Source organism: Rhinolophus sinicus, linkage group LG10 (assembly GCF_036562045.2).
Source record: "Rhinolophus sinicus isolate RSC01 linkage group LG10, ASM3656204v1, whole genome shotgun sequence".
In the NCBI taxonomy this organism is placed as follows: Eukaryota; Metazoa; Chordata; class Mammalia; order Chiroptera; family Rhinolophidae; genus Rhinolophus; species Rhinolophus sinicus.
The window spans coordinates 109,974,141-109,989,637 of NC_133759.1; the positions used below are offsets into that span (position 1 = coordinate 109,974,141).

Consider the following 15,497-nt stretch of genomic DNA (forward strand, 5'->3'; position numbering starts at 1 on the left):
AATCAGGATCTGGTTATCTGCGCCCCACGTCCATGTAGCATTATCCACAATAGCCAGGTGTCCATGAATGGATGCGCAGATAAAGGAAATTATATCTAACAGAATATATAATAGATAATGAAATGTTACTCATCCCCGAGGAAGGAGACCCTGCCATTGCGACAACATGGATGGACAAAAAACGAGGGAGGGGAAGCCTGTAGAATAAAAGAAACTTAAAAGATTTATCAGCCACACTCAGTGCATGGACTATGCTGGGGTCCTTAGCTCAAAAACAAAAGCAAATGGTTCAGAAGAGATTTATGATGGTGAAAGGTTGTGGAAATTTGAACACCGATCGGCTGTCTGGTGATATGAACAGATTATTGCTAACATTTTTTTCTGTGTGGAAATGAGACTGTAGTTAGGATTTTGTAAAGAGTCTTGACTTTTTAGGGATTGTGCTGAGATTCCTATGAATAAAATGATATGACGTCTGGAGTTTGCGTCTAGATCATAGGACAGGGAAGTGAGTGTGTGGGAAGGTGGGGAAGAGAAACTGAGCGGGGGTCCTCGTGAGGGTTTGCTGAACTGCTCTCTCCTTCTGTAAGGACCGGGACTTCCGCAGAACAATAAGCGTAGACATCTCTAATGCGCCCCTTTACTGGGCGGTCCCGGTTGACCACCGTGCTCACCCCCCGGCCTCCTCCCTCTACTCCTCAACTCCTGTCACGTTTTCAGGGCAACACCCCAACTGGGGAGGACCCTCCAGCTGCCCCACCAACAGGCTGAAGGAAAGCTCGGCTGTTGAGTGGTCTCACGCCCACTTTCCAGCCACACACTCAAGGCGGCTCCCTGCTCAGGCCCTTGTCCACCTCCCATCACACTGAGGACCAACCCCGGGCCCTGGTCATCCACTGGCCAGCCTCGTCTCCCACCACAGCCTCTCTGTCCTCGGCTGCCAGCACCGGGCCCTTTCTGCTCTGTGAGCTCACGAAACCCATCTCTGCCCAGGGCAGCAAAGAGGCTTGAGGTACCTGGCCTGTGCTGGGTGTACCTTGTGTGGCCCGGACGCCAGCCTCGCTTCCCTTCTCTTCCTGCCTCTCAATTTGGGACTTGAGGCGCTGGATCTCCCTGCGCAGGTCGGAGATGACGCCCGTGTACTGCGCGATGTGGTAGGACACGGTCAGCAGGTTGCGCTTGACCTAGTGGGGCCACACACATGTCAAGGTCAGAGCGAGCGAGTGTGTGCAGGGGAACGTGAGTGTGTGTGGGCGGGCGGGCGGCTCACCCGGGTCTTGATGCTCTTGGCTCTGTCGGCGTACAGCAGGGTGGTCCGCGACTCCTCGAAGGACGTGCTGGCCGGGCTGATGTGGGCAATCATCACCGTCTGGCTGTTCCCTCCCAGGGCATCCTGCTCAGAGGGAGGCAGAGCTGGGGGCGGGAACAGGCCCCCCACCTGCCCAGGGGTGCCCCCCACCCGTGCCGGGCCCTTCTGGACCAGCCTGTCCGAGCTTCCTGCTCCAAATCCTGAGAAGGGCAGCTGATGCTGGGAACAAGGGGCCAGTGCTCAGGGAGCTGATGCTCAGGGTGAGGGCAGCCCGTTGCAGGCCGACCCCATCTGACCTCCACTCTGATGCGAGCAGACCAAGGGGCCAAATCTGTGGGACATTCCTCTATTGTTTTACCTATTTATGTATAGCCTGCCTCGCTGTAGAACAGAGGTGGCAATGTTCAGCTCAGTAGAAAGGGGAACTCTTCTCACAGTCAGACCGTCCATGATGGGACAGGCAGCCTTGGTTAAGTACTGAGTTCCCTGTCTCTGGGTGTATGCAAGCATAGGCTGAACCAAACTCAGAGGGATGGTGTGGGGAGTCAGGTGGGCACTAGACATGGTTTCTACAGTGTTTTCCTGCCTTCGGAGGTTAGTGGAAGGGCCCTTAGACTCAGGTGTTGGGGCTCTTGCCTCGCAGGTAAGTCCTGAAAGATGCAGTCAGCTGTGGCAGCAGGACACACCCACGCATGCACACACACACACACACACACACACACACACAGCACACACACCCGGCCTGCAGTGCATACCTTCAGCAGGCGTGTGAGCTTGCTGTCCCGGAAGTTCACATACTGCGCCCGGCTGCCCTTCTCACTGAGCGCATTGATGCAGTTGCCCAGCGCCAACAGGGAGCGGTTGATATGCGCGCCCTCCTGCATCCTTTTGCCACGGTGCTGGGCCTGCGTGGGGAGAGGCCGGGCTGGCTGGGAGATGGTCCTTCCCACCCGTCAGCCCCCTAGGAGGGGGCAGAGGTTCAGGGGCAATAACCCCGCCCACCCGGGTGCTCAGGCCCTACATGCACTGGCTGTCCCCCTGAAACCCAGGACCCGTGACATCAATGACAGGACCCTGTCGGGGAGAACTACGCAGCCACTAAGACGGATGTTTACTGCTGATGCTCTTATGATTATGAACGAGATAAAAATGAGTGAGAGGAATGTCTGTGCAGAACAATCCACTTTTACAACAAAAATACGCATGTGTATGTTACGCAGGAAGTTGCCTCCCAGCCCTAACTCCCTCATCCTTCCAGTGGCAGCTCAGCGTCCCCTCCTGTGGAGGCGCCTCACCCACCTCTCCAAAGGGGCATCCGCAGTAGCCAGCCTGTTACTTTCCCCATGTGTCCTGCTTATTTCCTTCAAATCCCTTAACTCTCTTGGCAACTGCCTTCCTCTTTTTTGCGTTCAATATTTTCCCGCCCGCCCCCCATCAGGCCACACGCTCCACGAGGGAGCTGTCACTTTGGTTGGCCACGTGTCCCCAAGCCCAGTACACTGGCAGGTGCCTGGGCCCAGCGGGTCTCCATGGCTGTGGGCTGAGAGGATGGGGCACACACACCGCTAATGCGACCATTGTGGGGACTACTCAGTCCCCCCTTTCGCTTGCCCGTATTTCCATATTTTCTGCACTGCATTTTTCTTTCATTTGAAATCAGGAAAACCCATTTTCCCTTTAAGGGCATGGATTCCAGAGCCAGTTTGGAGCACAGTTTGAGAGTGGCCCACACCACTTATCTCCGACAGACCTCCCTGTCTGCCTTGGTGTCCCTATTTGCCAACAGGGGCAGTCGTCCGACTTCACGGGGCATGGTGAGAACTTGACGGGTCCCGTGCATGACGCTGAGCCCACAGAAACAAGCAGTAAACGCAAGCTGCCACCCTCACTAAGTGGGACCGGGTGTAGGGTGGGACTGGAGCTGCTGGGGTGGCCGGAGCCAGAGCCCTGCTCACAGGTCACATCTCTGTCACAGACAGGCGGCTTTCTCAGAGACCTCGTGCCCTGGGAAAAACTCTTTCTGAGGGATTTTCTATGAAGAAATGACAGACCAGGAGAGCCCAGCAAATCCTAAAGGCAGTCTACTAAGTCACCTGAGTCTATAGCTAACCTCCCAAGGCCCAAAGAGTGGCGGTGGCCTGTGCAAAGGCACACAGCACATTGGAGCAGAGCAAGACCAAGGGCCTGGGGTCTGGACCCCTGTCCGGTGGCCTCTCTCAGAGCCAAGTCCTGGGCGGCCGGTTTCCACATTGCCTTCCATGAACAAGCCCAGCTGGGACAGACCAGAGCCCCAGATCCTACTCAGGGTCCCAGAACTCTTTCCTCCATCACACTTGGCTTCATTTCTATAAACTTATCTGCATCCACAACTGTCGTGTGTCGACCCTGTCTTTGATTCTCTGCATCTGATGCCCTGACATTGGGGGCCCTTCTGACCCTGCGTGGATGGTCCCTCCCAGGGCCAGCCGAGTCCTAGGGAGAGTGAACCTCTCACCCAGCAGCACACCTTTCAGATGCAAACCCACCAGCCCAGAGCTCACACTCCATGGACTGTCACTCTCTGGCCACTGTCCACCTGCCCTCATGACCCAGGGCCAGTAGCAGACAACTGTCCAAACAGCCAGTCCTAAGCCCATCACCCTGTCTCTCCCGCTCCTGCCACAGAAACCACAGTAAAGGTTTTTGTCCCCGTACCCTTCCCTCTGCCTCCTGACAACCCTGGTGCTTCCCTGAGTGGCCCTGCGTGGTGTGGCGTGGCCCCTTCTCTTGGGAACTGTGAGTAAAAACTGTCACCCTGATCTGCTGGCCTTGTCATACCTCAGATTTTCCATTTACACACTATATTTTAAACCAGTCTGCCTCCAGGTCAGGCCCTGCTTGTTTCAGCAGCGTGCACCCTGAGGGCAGGGCCAGGGGCAGGGCAGCGAGGGAGGGAGTGACGTGGCTCGGTCATCAGCAGGCGAGTATGTGGCACAAACTGGGGGGCAAATATCACAGAGTGAAGGGCACGGGTCTGGCCAGACTCCCCGCGTCCACGCCTGGGCCCAGCGCCTGCTACCTCTGTACTTGGCCAAGTTAGCCATCGCCCAAGTCTCAGCTCTGCGTTTGGAAAGAAAGCACCATGCTGTGCGGCTTGCACTGTGTTGGGGAACATGCCTGGTGCACTAGCGGGACGTGAGAGATGTTGCTTGCTGATGACGTTACTGTATTGCGACACCACTTCTGCCAAGACCTGGGCTAGGTCCTGTCCTCAAGGAATGCTCAGGCCACAAGAACAACAGACCATGAGCACAGCCCCCACTCCCAGTGACAGGTGTGGCAAAGGACAGGGGAGCCAAGGGTTTGGGGGCCAGCAGACGGGACCTGGGGCGGGGGTGTCGGGCCAGCAGCCATGTTGGGCCACAGGAAACTGTGCACACGTTGGTCCCCTGCCTGACATGCTCTACCTTGCACCCCACCACATTCCTGATGACCCCTCAGGCTTGGCCCTGGACACCACGACCACCACCTGCCCTCCTCTGGGTTCCCACAGCCTCGAATCGCAAAACACAGGCCGCCCCTATGCTGTAATTATCTGCTCACACATCTGTGTCCCTGGCCCCCCGAGGTGCTGAGTTCTGAGGGCGGGTCTGGGTCTCTAACGCCCGGGGTGCCTGACACGCAGAAGCGCTCTGAAAATGCTACTCAGTGGGCTTGTGAGGGTTCATTCAATCAACAGCGTTCAGCAGGTGCTATTGTAGGTGCAGGAGACACTGCTGGGCTCGGGCGGACAGGATCCTGCTCACAGATGAAAGGGCAGATGACACAAGGTGAGCGATGGTGATGAGGGACGAGGGGGCGGGGGCACGTCAGAGGACGGCACCTGGGATGCCCGCTCCGAGCCCGCCAGGTCCACCATGAACAGCCTCCCGACGTGCACTTCCTCAGCCAGGTCTGAGCCGCGGCTCTGCTGGCGCACGGTGACCTGCAGCACCGCGTGGGAGCGGGACGACGTCCGGTTGGTGGCCGTGGGCTCCTGGGTGCGCTGCCGGTTGCCTCTGGTGAGGAGCTGCATGATCTGAGGACAGAGGCCGAAGCAAGCAGGAGTTCAATGGCTTGAGAGGCCACATGCTCCCTCCAGAGCCACCCAGGCAAGACAAGGGGTGGGCCCCACAAGCTCCTTTGGGCAATGATTTGCTGGCCCCCTTGGCTGGGACGCTGATGGCAGAAGCTCGTCCAGAGGAAGTAATTTCTGGTTTGCAGTGTGAGGTGACTAATACACCAAGTGAACTAATGCAGCAGGAAGGGCAAGTGCTGACCTTGTGCCATGTCTTCCCCAGCCTCTGTCCGTGGCAGACATCACCAATGGATTACCCATCTCCTCCCACAGAGCCAGGGACAGCCCCAGAACCCTTTCAATACAGAACTCCAGGCAGTCGTAAGGAGCTGGCAGCTGGGCCCGATACCCACTGGTGAGCACACAGCTGTGGAAATCAAACCAATGAGCCTTTGCTGAGCACCTACTGTGTGCAGACTGCTAGGACAAGAAGGCAAGAAGGCTCCCCTCCCCCTCCCCAAACCCAAGAGGGATGATGCTATGGCCATGTGGATCTGAGCCGCCAGCCCTGCTGGAGCACACGGTCATCAAGCGGCTGGGGCCTGAGGGGTCTGTGCTCATTCTGGGGACAATAAGGAGCCATCGATGGTTTCTGAGCAGGTGGGAGGCACACCCTGAGGGCAGTGTCGTGTGTGGGGTGGCACAGAGAGAGATGGAGGCACAGAGGAAAGACAGAGGGCTACAGAAATGCTTACACCTTGCCCTCCGTGTGGCAGCAGCACATAGGATCGGGAATGGCAAGTGGATATCAGACGTGAGGCCAACTCTGATTGGTTGTGACTGCCTGGTGTGCTGCGTAGGAAAGGGATCTGAGCCTGTGGCTGCATGCAGAGGGGAGTGTATGTTATCTATTAGTGATGTCTGCCCTGAGCGCAGGCTGGGCGCATGGGAAGATGGGTATAGATGTTTGCCGTTCCCCGAGCTTAGAAACAACTCTGTGGCTGTGTATCCATCTCTGTTCTGTGCACTTGAATAAGAAGGACCTTGTGAGCTCTGGGGAGCATGGCCACTGTGACCCTCACCTCCTGGGCGTTTGAGGTGGAGACCTCCGTGATGCCCGTGATCTGGATGCTGCCCCTGGAATCTTCCCTCAAGTCCAGAAACCCCGAGGACGGGTTCAGGAGGTCCCGGATCATTTCGTTATAGATCTGGGACAAGACAGAAAAGCTGGGAGCAGAGTAGCTTCCATGGAAGAGAAGTGCAGGGACTCACAAATCACTGGGCTCTGGGAGAGCTCGGCTGCTCTGAGGGCTGAGGGCTGCAAAGGCCAGTGGGCATTCAGGGGGCGACATGCCCACTTTTCTTTGCAGGAAAGGCACCTGAGGTGGGGGCAGGCTTACCTCGAGGTAAGACATGGACACACTGTACTCCGTGTCACGGGTCTCCTCGATGGCCCGGAAGAGGTCAGTGAGGGTCTGCAGGTAGATGCCAGGCTCCGAGTCCATGCCCAGCATGGTGTGCGTCTTCCCTGCACCTGCAGGGGCATGGGACACCCACAAGGCGGGGCTCTGGATGCAGGCTCAGGCCCCACCTGGACACACCTGCCCCTAAGATGGTTCACACCTGTGCCTTTAGGGTACAAACCCTCCAGCCCTCCCGGCTGCTCTGACACGCTCATTTTCCATTTTGGAAAAAAGGCAAAAAGCTGTCTGAACAATCTAATGGCTATTCTGTGGAAGAAAACCTGAGCAGATATAAAGCGAAGATGAGATCGTGTTAGAGGAGGGGGACACGAGAAACGTCTGTTCCTTTCCAAGGTCTCTTCAAGGAGTTCGTGCTGTTTTGTAACAGGAGAATTAATGTATCACACTTTTTAAGGAGTGTCTCTTCCTAGGGGACGGCTCACTGCCCGACAGTCAAGGACCACACTGTTCTTTTCCTTCGCTAGAGTCTGGCACATAGTAGGTGCTCGCTGATGTTTGTTGAATGAATCAGTGAGATAAACAAGCTGCGGCTTTGGGCAAGGTGCTTCTCAGGGCTTCTCAAGGTGCACAGTGAGGGGGTAGGACCCGCCCAGCTCTGACCCTCTCTGATCCAGTTTTGGGGGTGAGAGAGGCGGCCCCTGTCGCTCTCGTGTGCAGCACACTGCAGGCTGCAGCTGAGACCAGATTCACGCCCACGAGCTGGGCGACCTTGGGAAGCCATTATACCTCTTTGAGGCTCAGTCTTCTCAGCTGCGAAAATGGGATCATTCTACCTGCCTTTCAGGTACGGATGCAGAGGGACTGGTGTGACGCCAGCACACAGTAGGTGCTTTGTGCTGTTAGAAAAGCCCACTGCCACCGACCCACTCCACGGAACACTGCCCCTGGCGGTACCTGAGGGGCCATAGGCAAACACCGTCGTGTTGTATCCAGAAATGACGCCTCCCACCAAGTGCTGGGTGGTGGTACAGTACACGTCTCCCTGTGGACAGACAGAAGACAGATAGTCAAGTGGACAACCTAGCCAGAGTTGGGCCCCTGGCTGTTTGGAGAGCACCAGTGTGCGGTGCCGGCAGATGTCTATTCCCTGTGGACACAGCGGGCCCTACACGGAGAGGGGCAGCCTAGACAAAGCATGGGCACTGGGCATTCTGGGTCTGCCCCACCTGCGTCTGCCCTACCTCTGCGCTAGCCCTGGCATGCGGCCCCACCCGCTCTGAGCCTCATGGTGTGAGACAAGGCCGACCCCACAAGGGGGCTGCGAGGGAGATGCCATGAGAACATATGCGACAGATCCCACCATGAGGCCTGCTGCATGTTTGGTACTGAATACCTGTGAGTCCTTTCCAGGGCTTCTGCAAGAATTGAGAGAAATGAAAAAGAACGCAAAGGGCTGGGAGAGCAACAGGATCGGAAATCTGTGAAGGGCATTATGACTCATGTTTATGGGATAAAACTAGGACCAGGGGTACAAGTTTTGGGCCAGCAGAATTTAATTTCATTTAAGGCAGCAGTACATCACGGTGGGAGTGTGTGGGAGTGAGCTCCCTGTCCATGGGGAGTATTCAAGAAAGGACTCCTCCAGGGCTGGTGTATGAGGGTGTGTGGGTTTGGCTGGACTGGATAGGAATGACAGTCCCCACTTCCTCTGCCCTTCCGGGGCGCCCACTCTGCGTCCTGAGCTTCATCCCACTGACCTGCCCCCTTAGCCCAGGCTACAGACACAGCTCATAGAAGGCAGAGGCAGCATCCGGGCTTGGGATGGACAGGCTCCAAAGCCAGTACTGCTTTCCTCTGGCTTTGGAATTGCCTGGAACTCAGTGCTGGTTCTGAGCTCTCTAACTGTGTGAGCTCAGGCGGGTTGTTGACCTCATGAAGCCTCAGTTTTACAGTTTTACAGTTTCCTGATCTGTAAAATTGGGACAATACTGCTGTGTATTTTATAGGGTTGCTGTGAGGCTTCTAAGACAATACATGTCAACCACTTAAGCACAGCTCTTGGCATGCAGTAGCTGCTCAATAAATGTTGATGGCCAGGTCCCTTCTATCCCTGAGGCCGCTAAGACCTTGGCAATGAGAGAAGCCTATCTGCTCAGTCAGCAGCTGAGCCGGCCGGGACTGAGCAAACCTGCTCTGCCTTGTAATTACGGCTGAGTCCTCAATGGAGGGAACATTCCCAGAGCAGTGGGCGGCCGGCGTGTTCTAAGCAGGCCCTTCCTGAGACACTCTCCGTGTTAACTTGGCTGCCAGGGGCGGGCCGACGTAGGGGACAGGGTGGGCAGTGAAGGAGAAGGCGTTTGGATTGGAGAAGGCTGCAGATTCCCTGCCCCTACCCCCGGATACCTGAGGCTATGCCCCTGAAGCATGGCAGAAGTGATGCCGTGCCCACGTGGGCTGAGCCTCTCCGTCTGTGGAATGGGCATGCTGAAGCCTCTGCCTTCACGGCGGCTCATCCCTCCTTCAGGCCTCAGCTGAAACGTCCTCTCAGAAAGACCTCTGCTCCCTGCCACATGCTTTGTCACCTCCACAACAGCACTAGTACTAACATGTTTGTTTTTTCCTGCTTACTGTCTGTCTCCCTCGCTGGGACGTGAGCCTTGGGGGCAGGGTGTTTGTTCCACCACATGGCAGATGGAACCCTGTGTTGGATGGGTGGATGGATGGGTAGGTAATGGTTGGGTACTTGGGTGAATGGACGACAAACAGACGTCTGGATGACTGAGGCGTGAAAAGCCCTGCAACTTCCTTGAGTATCAGGGAGACCCCTGTGAGGAGCCATGGGTGAAACCACCTCACCCAGTCCTCCCAAGGGGGCTCCAGGGTGTGGTGAGGACACTCATGGCTGGCCTGGCCCAGTGGGGGCATAGGGAGCGGTGAGGTGAGGGCACCTGCGACGCATGCTGGTCGAAAACAGCGTCAAAGATGAAGGTCTTCTCCCGGGACCGGTGTGCACGCAGCGTGTCCTCAGGGTCCTCGCCAGGGTCCATGAGCACCACCATCTAGGAGCAGGGGGAGGGAGGGTTCAGCGGAAGGCCGCCCACAGCATCGGGGCAGGCAGGCTCCATGCAGCTCTGTGCAGCAACAGGGGCTTTGTAAGCTCTAACATGCTGAGCGAGCAGCCCGGCTGCTGCCCTCTCGCCACCACCCTGAGCACGGCCATTCTGTTCCTGTTTACCTCTTGCTCAGGGGCGCCACCCAAAGGAAAGGGGAGAACAGAGGGTGGGGTGCCCGGGTCCCTGGGGAAGAAAAGGACCCACCCAAGCCCTGCAGCCCAACTCTGTTTCTCTGGGGCCTCTCCTGTCTCACGTAAATGTGTAACTATGAAGCAAGCTGTATGAGGGCCCTGGGGACTGCAGGTGAGGTTCAAAGGAGCCTTTCCCAGGGGATTGGATCGCAGGGCAATTAGAGACCAACAGCTCTGTTTACTCCTGGAGTGGTGGGGGGCCTGGGGGTCTCCAGGGCTGCAGGACCGGGTGGTGGGGAGAACCATGGAGTCTTAGGGGCACCATGAGGACCAACAGCCCTGCCCCTGGCACCGGCCCACCCCTCCCTTGGTCCATGGCTTTGGCAGCAGGTCCCAGAAGCAAGGGCTGCCCGTGGGTTCCTGGGGAAGCAGGTGTGCTGGGAATACCCCAGGCCTGCCCTGGCTTCTGGCCAGCACTTTTTCCATGACATGAACCCTCTTTTCCTTTGTGCTTCTCTTCTCCTTCCAGTGATGGAGACAATCTAAGGAAAGGAGGACCAGGGGCAGTTCCCACCATGTGTGCTGGCCAAGGGCAGGCCTGTGCTGTAGGAGAAATTGGACATGTCCCTGCCATGGGACTCCAGGCCTGGCACTGGGGTGTGGGCCTGGCAGCTAAAAATTTGGGCTCCAGAGCCCCGCGCCTCGTTTCCAATCCTGGCTCCACTGATCAGCAGCTGAGAGTCCCTGGACAAGTTCCCTCCCGTCTCTGGGCCTCAGCTTTCTCATCTGTAAAATGGGTGTGCTGTGAGAGGGTAAATGAGATAATGTGCAAAGACAGCAGTGAACAATGCATGTCCAAAAGTCTCAGCTGCATGGGCTCCTGGACCAGAAAAATATATTTTTATTTTGCTATAAACAACATTATGAAGAGAAATCAGTAAAATTTGAATATATCTGTAGATTTGATAATAGCGTACCAATAGTCACGTCCTGATTTTGATCACTGTACTGGGGTGACAGAATGTTCTCGTTTTTAAGAACTGGACTCTGAAATATCTGGATGTGGAGAGGCATTATGTCCAGTTTACTCTGAAACGGCCCAGTAAAGGGAGTGTGTGAACACAGGCGGCGAGAGGGAAGTGCTAACATTGGGTACCTGCATGCAGGGGGAGCGGGAGCTCTTTATAGCGGTCTTGCAGGTTTCTGATTAGTCTGAAGTTACTTCAAAATAAAAAGCTAAAAGAAAATGCTACAACATGGATGAACCTCAAAAACATGCTCAGTAAAAGAAGCCAGATGCAGAAGGCCACCCACTATGTGAGTCCAGGTGTGTGAAACGTCCAGAGACGGGAGGAAGGCAGGTGGGTGGTCACCGGGGACAGAAGGGGGGCGGGGGGGCCAACTGCTTAACAGCTGCAAGGTCTTCTTTTCAGGGGATGAAAATGCTTTGGAACTAGACAGAGGTGTGGTGGCACGACACTGAATGTGCCGAACAGCACACAACTGTTCACTTTGACATGGCCTCTTTGACATGATGTGGATTTCACCTCAGTTTTCTAAAGTGGGCTGCACAGCACACCGCAAGGCAGCCTTCGGGAGCCAGGCCCGAGGTGGGCTCTGAAATGACTCTGAGACACTCCTGCCCACATGCGCAGCAGGGAGAGCAGCCAGACATGCAGGGGCGGGGGTACAGGTGGAGAGGGTCCGAGGGCACCTGCAACCATAGCTGTCGCCCACACCCCGCCCCCGACATAGCTGGGAAACACTCTTCTGCGAGCCAACTGACCAAGTGGCAACAGTCCTAGAGATTTCAAAGCCTCCCGCCTGAAGAACTGGAAGACCTGGCTTGCTAAGTTTTTCGTTTTATGATGCACTTGCTCCATTTCAAGTCCTCAACCCAAACCCTTCCCCCGTGAAATCCAGCAGGGTCCCCTTTCTCTAAAGTCACCTGATCCCCAAAGCTAGGGAACTGGGCAGAAATCTTACTCTAAGGAGAAAGTTCTCAGGTGAACTTAGAGAACCTCTGGGCAGCCCCCGTGTGCATGAAGCCACCAGGACTGGGGCCAGCAGGTCGCACAGTAAGGTGACAGTTTTCAGGTGTGAGGTGGTCCCCTCACAGGTGTGTGGCCAGCAAACAGCAGGAAGCAAGACAAAAGAGGCTGTAGGCCCCCATTCTCAGGTAGGACCAGAAGTCAGCCAGGGACACAGAGAGCTCCCTGGGTTCAGTCTCCATGGTGGGTAAAGCCCCAAGACTCGGTACTAATGTCACTACTGCGAGAGCCACTGTCAATTCCAGCAATTACTATTTGTCTTAACAGTTATTTAAAGGGGCACTCCCTTCTCCCTCCCACTTGTGGTACGTTAGTCAGTAAGGTGCACACAGTTTAAAGCATCCAGACTTGCAAGTGCGTGGGAAGAGCAGCCTGTCCCGCCCCTGCCCTGCCTGGGTTGTCTGTGTCCCTTAGTTTGTCACCCTCTGCAGCATCTGGGGGAGTCGGCTCCATGCCCTGCCACCCCGTGCAGTTCCGTCAGTCATTAGGTTGACACTGTTCCCATAATGAGACCACTGAACACACTTCACCGCTAAGCCAAGTCCCTTCCTGCAAACCTGTTCCCCTCTGCTTAACCACTGCCGTGTCTCCTCACTCATTTCTCCAGGAACTCAGCGTGAACCCTCCCCAGCCTCTGCCCACTCCCCGACATGCTGACATAGCCCACAGTTGCCCTGGGTCGTTCCCTGAGCGTCAGGACGGGCACCCCCCAGTTCCCAGCGCGGGGCCCTTCGCCTTCCAGTGCAGACCAGCTCCTGGAACTGCATTCTATTCCTCAAGACAAGTGGGAAACCCGATTCACTTGACAAGATTTTGTTTTACCCCAAATTTGGCGAATATTCTGGCACATGACTACCAACATCTCTAAACTGCCATGAGAGCTCAGCTCCTGAGTCCATCTCCAAGAAGCAGGAACCCTTGGCAACGTGGCAACGTGCTGGGTTCCCATCCTGCGACTCTGCCACAGTCCCTGGGCCCTTTTCACATCACAGATGTAGAGCTGAGCCTGCTAACAGAGCTCTGGCCCTCCTGCCCACTCCCCACTCCCAGCTCTGGCCTGGCCCCGAGCAGCCCCTGGCCCCCCCAACCCCCCACCCCCCAGCAGCCCCTGGCCCCGAGCTGTGCTTGAGAAACCCAGCCGGTCCTGCCTTAGGCCCTGCAGCCTGGCTCCCCTCTGCCTGCCTGCACCACCCTCTCCGAGACCACTGGCGTCTCCCCGTCCCCTAGGCGCTGCGCAAATGTCTCATCAGAGGCCTTCGTGACCACGTCACTCTGTGGCACTAACTCCCTGACATTATCCATGTACCTGTTAATTGCTTGAGCGCCCCCACTCCACCCCACCCCAGTGGAGTGAGCCTGGTAGGGCAGGCCTTGTCTCCTCAATGTCTGAACAGCGCCCAGCCACTGGGAACACTGGATGTCAACAGTTTTGAATGAATGAGTCAGTGAGTGAGGGAGAGGCGCAGGAGAAACCCACCTGGGAAGGGTGCGCTCTGCGACCCTGTGGACACACTTTCTGAGCCTCTACAGCCTCACCTGGTCCCCCACTTTGTGGGCGATGATGGTGGCTCCTTCCTCGAGTTCTGCGTCATTGAGCGGGCGGATCCGAAGTGCCACCTGTGGGCAGGACACCAGGCAGCTGTCCAGGGCCCTCCCCACCCCCCCCCGCATCCCTTGCTGCCCCCCCTCCCATGAGCGTCACACTCGTAGTGAAGCAGGTAGGCCAGTGACCCCCAGGCGCCCACCAGGCATTAACTTCTCATGAACTTGCACGTGTCCCACGACGACACTTGGAGAAGAGTGCTGTGATCCCCGTTCCCTCTCGTTAGTCTCAAATGGGGAAACTGAGGCACATACCCAAGGTCACACAGCTGCTAAGTGATCTACCGTTCCCCTGGTTACTACTGCTTCCCCACCAGAGCACCTGCCTACACACACGCTGTGAGCACCTTCAGAGGACCCACCGCTGCACTCTCAGGCAGTCCTACAGGAGGCCCCCTGGGACCCCAGGCCCCCCAGGCCCCGAGTCCTCCCCCACACCATCCCCCATGAGCTGTGGGCCCCAGCTAGCCACACATCCTCTGGGCCTCTGCTTTCTCTTCTGAGAGGGAACATTCCTCCTGGCAGAAACAGAAGCTACGGCTCTCCCTGGGGGGCAGTCGTTACAGGGGGTCTCTGTAATCAGTCTACAGGTTGGGGCAAGTCCATGGCCCCAGCTCACCCAGTGGTCAAATGGGCTGAGGTACCAGCCATCCAGCAGACGGGTTTGGTCAGGCCTTGCAAAGCCTGGATGGAGCCAGAGTGGGGGAACCTACCCCATCCCATCTGAGTGTCCTGTGCCAGGCACTGAGTTCCCTGGGGACTGACAGAGGGCAGGGGGTGAAGGCTTTCTGGAGGCTTGGGGTGAGGAGATGGGGGAGCAGGAGGTCACTGTGTCCCCATGGGAAAAGGCAGCAGGACCCTGGGCAGGGACTGGGGTGCTGGGTCGGGATACAGCAGGGAGGAGGCCTCAGGGATACAGCCCTGAGGCTCTCAGGGGACACGAGGGTCACTCACCATGAGCTGCTGGTCCTTGGGTCCCACCTCCATCATAGCCAGGCGGCCCTGGGCTGGGCAGGGGCCCGTGGTGGGTGGGAGGGCATGCAGCCGGTGGGGAAGCTATGGAGACCTGCCTGTGCGTCAGCCCCACCCCGCCCTGGTGACATCATCAGGCCCCGGGAGCCCAGCTGCTACTTCAACTATCTCAGAGATGCCGGGACTGCCCACGTGGCCCAGGTCCCAGTGGGCGCAGGCTGGCTACACGCTGGGCACACAGACAGGCTGCAGACACAGGTCCAGCACTAATACATGCACTAATCTGATGCCACAGCAACCCCAAGGTTCCCAGATGTCTCACCTGCTCTACAGGTGAGCCTGCCTGAGATGTGCCCCTGCTGTGGCCTCGGAGCTTTTCCACCAACGGGGGGTGCACGCCACCACCTAACATTTAACGAACTAGCTTCAGCTCTTAATGCTTTTCTCACACACATTTGTAAAGCAGCCCTGAAATGACCTTGCTAGGATGTGGCCTTAGCCCCTGCCCATGAATCTGTGCCATATCTGGGGCCAGGGCATATTTACTGCTTCAATACCACACTCAGCACTCCCGCTGCCGCCTCCAGGGGCCTCACTGCACCGTGAACCCCCGAGGCTGCGCCAGCAGGTCTTGTCGCTGACCGTGCGCCAGGCGACACGCCCCGCAACAGGTGACAGGCACACTGGCGTGAACATGGCAAATCATTCCTGCTCTTTAATGCAAACTGCAGATCAGGTCCGTGAAGCTGATTTGAAAATCCAGCTGGACAATTGCCACCACAGGGCCGACGGGCCGCAGAAACCCGCCCACACCTGAGGGCCGGGCTGAGGTTAGCACTTGCGCAAGGGCACCCCGGCA

The 15,497-nt window shown here is 57.0% G+C and overlaps 1 protein-coding gene across 1 annotated transcript in view; it reads right to left on the reverse strand.

The window, feature by feature from the left end:
* The window catches only part of LOC109461357 (kinesin-like protein KIF19), a 33,634-nt gene extending 18,914 nt beyond the window's left edge, over positions 1-14,720 (reverse strand). The window contains exons 1-10 of the mRNA XM_074314005.1: positions 14,621-14,720; positions 13,601-13,681; positions 9,718-9,828; positions 7,724-7,811; positions 6,746-6,879; positions 6,428-6,553; positions 5,172-5,366; positions 2,065-2,214; positions 1,271-1,393; positions 1,037-1,184 (exon numbers count right to left, since the gene is read on the reverse strand). Coding sequence (XP_074170106.1) covers positions 1,037-1,184; positions 1,271-1,393; positions 2,065-2,214; positions 5,172-5,366; positions 6,428-6,553; positions 6,746-6,879; positions 7,724-7,811; positions 9,718-9,828; positions 13,601-13,681; positions 14,621-14,656 — 1,192 coding nt within the window. The 5' untranslated portion in view covers positions 14,657-14,720. The remainder of the gene's footprint in view (positions 1-1,036; positions 1,185-1,270; positions 1,394-2,064; positions 2,215-5,171; positions 5,367-6,427; positions 6,554-6,745; positions 6,880-7,723; positions 7,812-9,717; positions 9,829-13,600; positions 13,682-14,620) is intronic.
* Between the last annotated feature and the right edge of the window lie 777 nt (positions 14,721-15,497).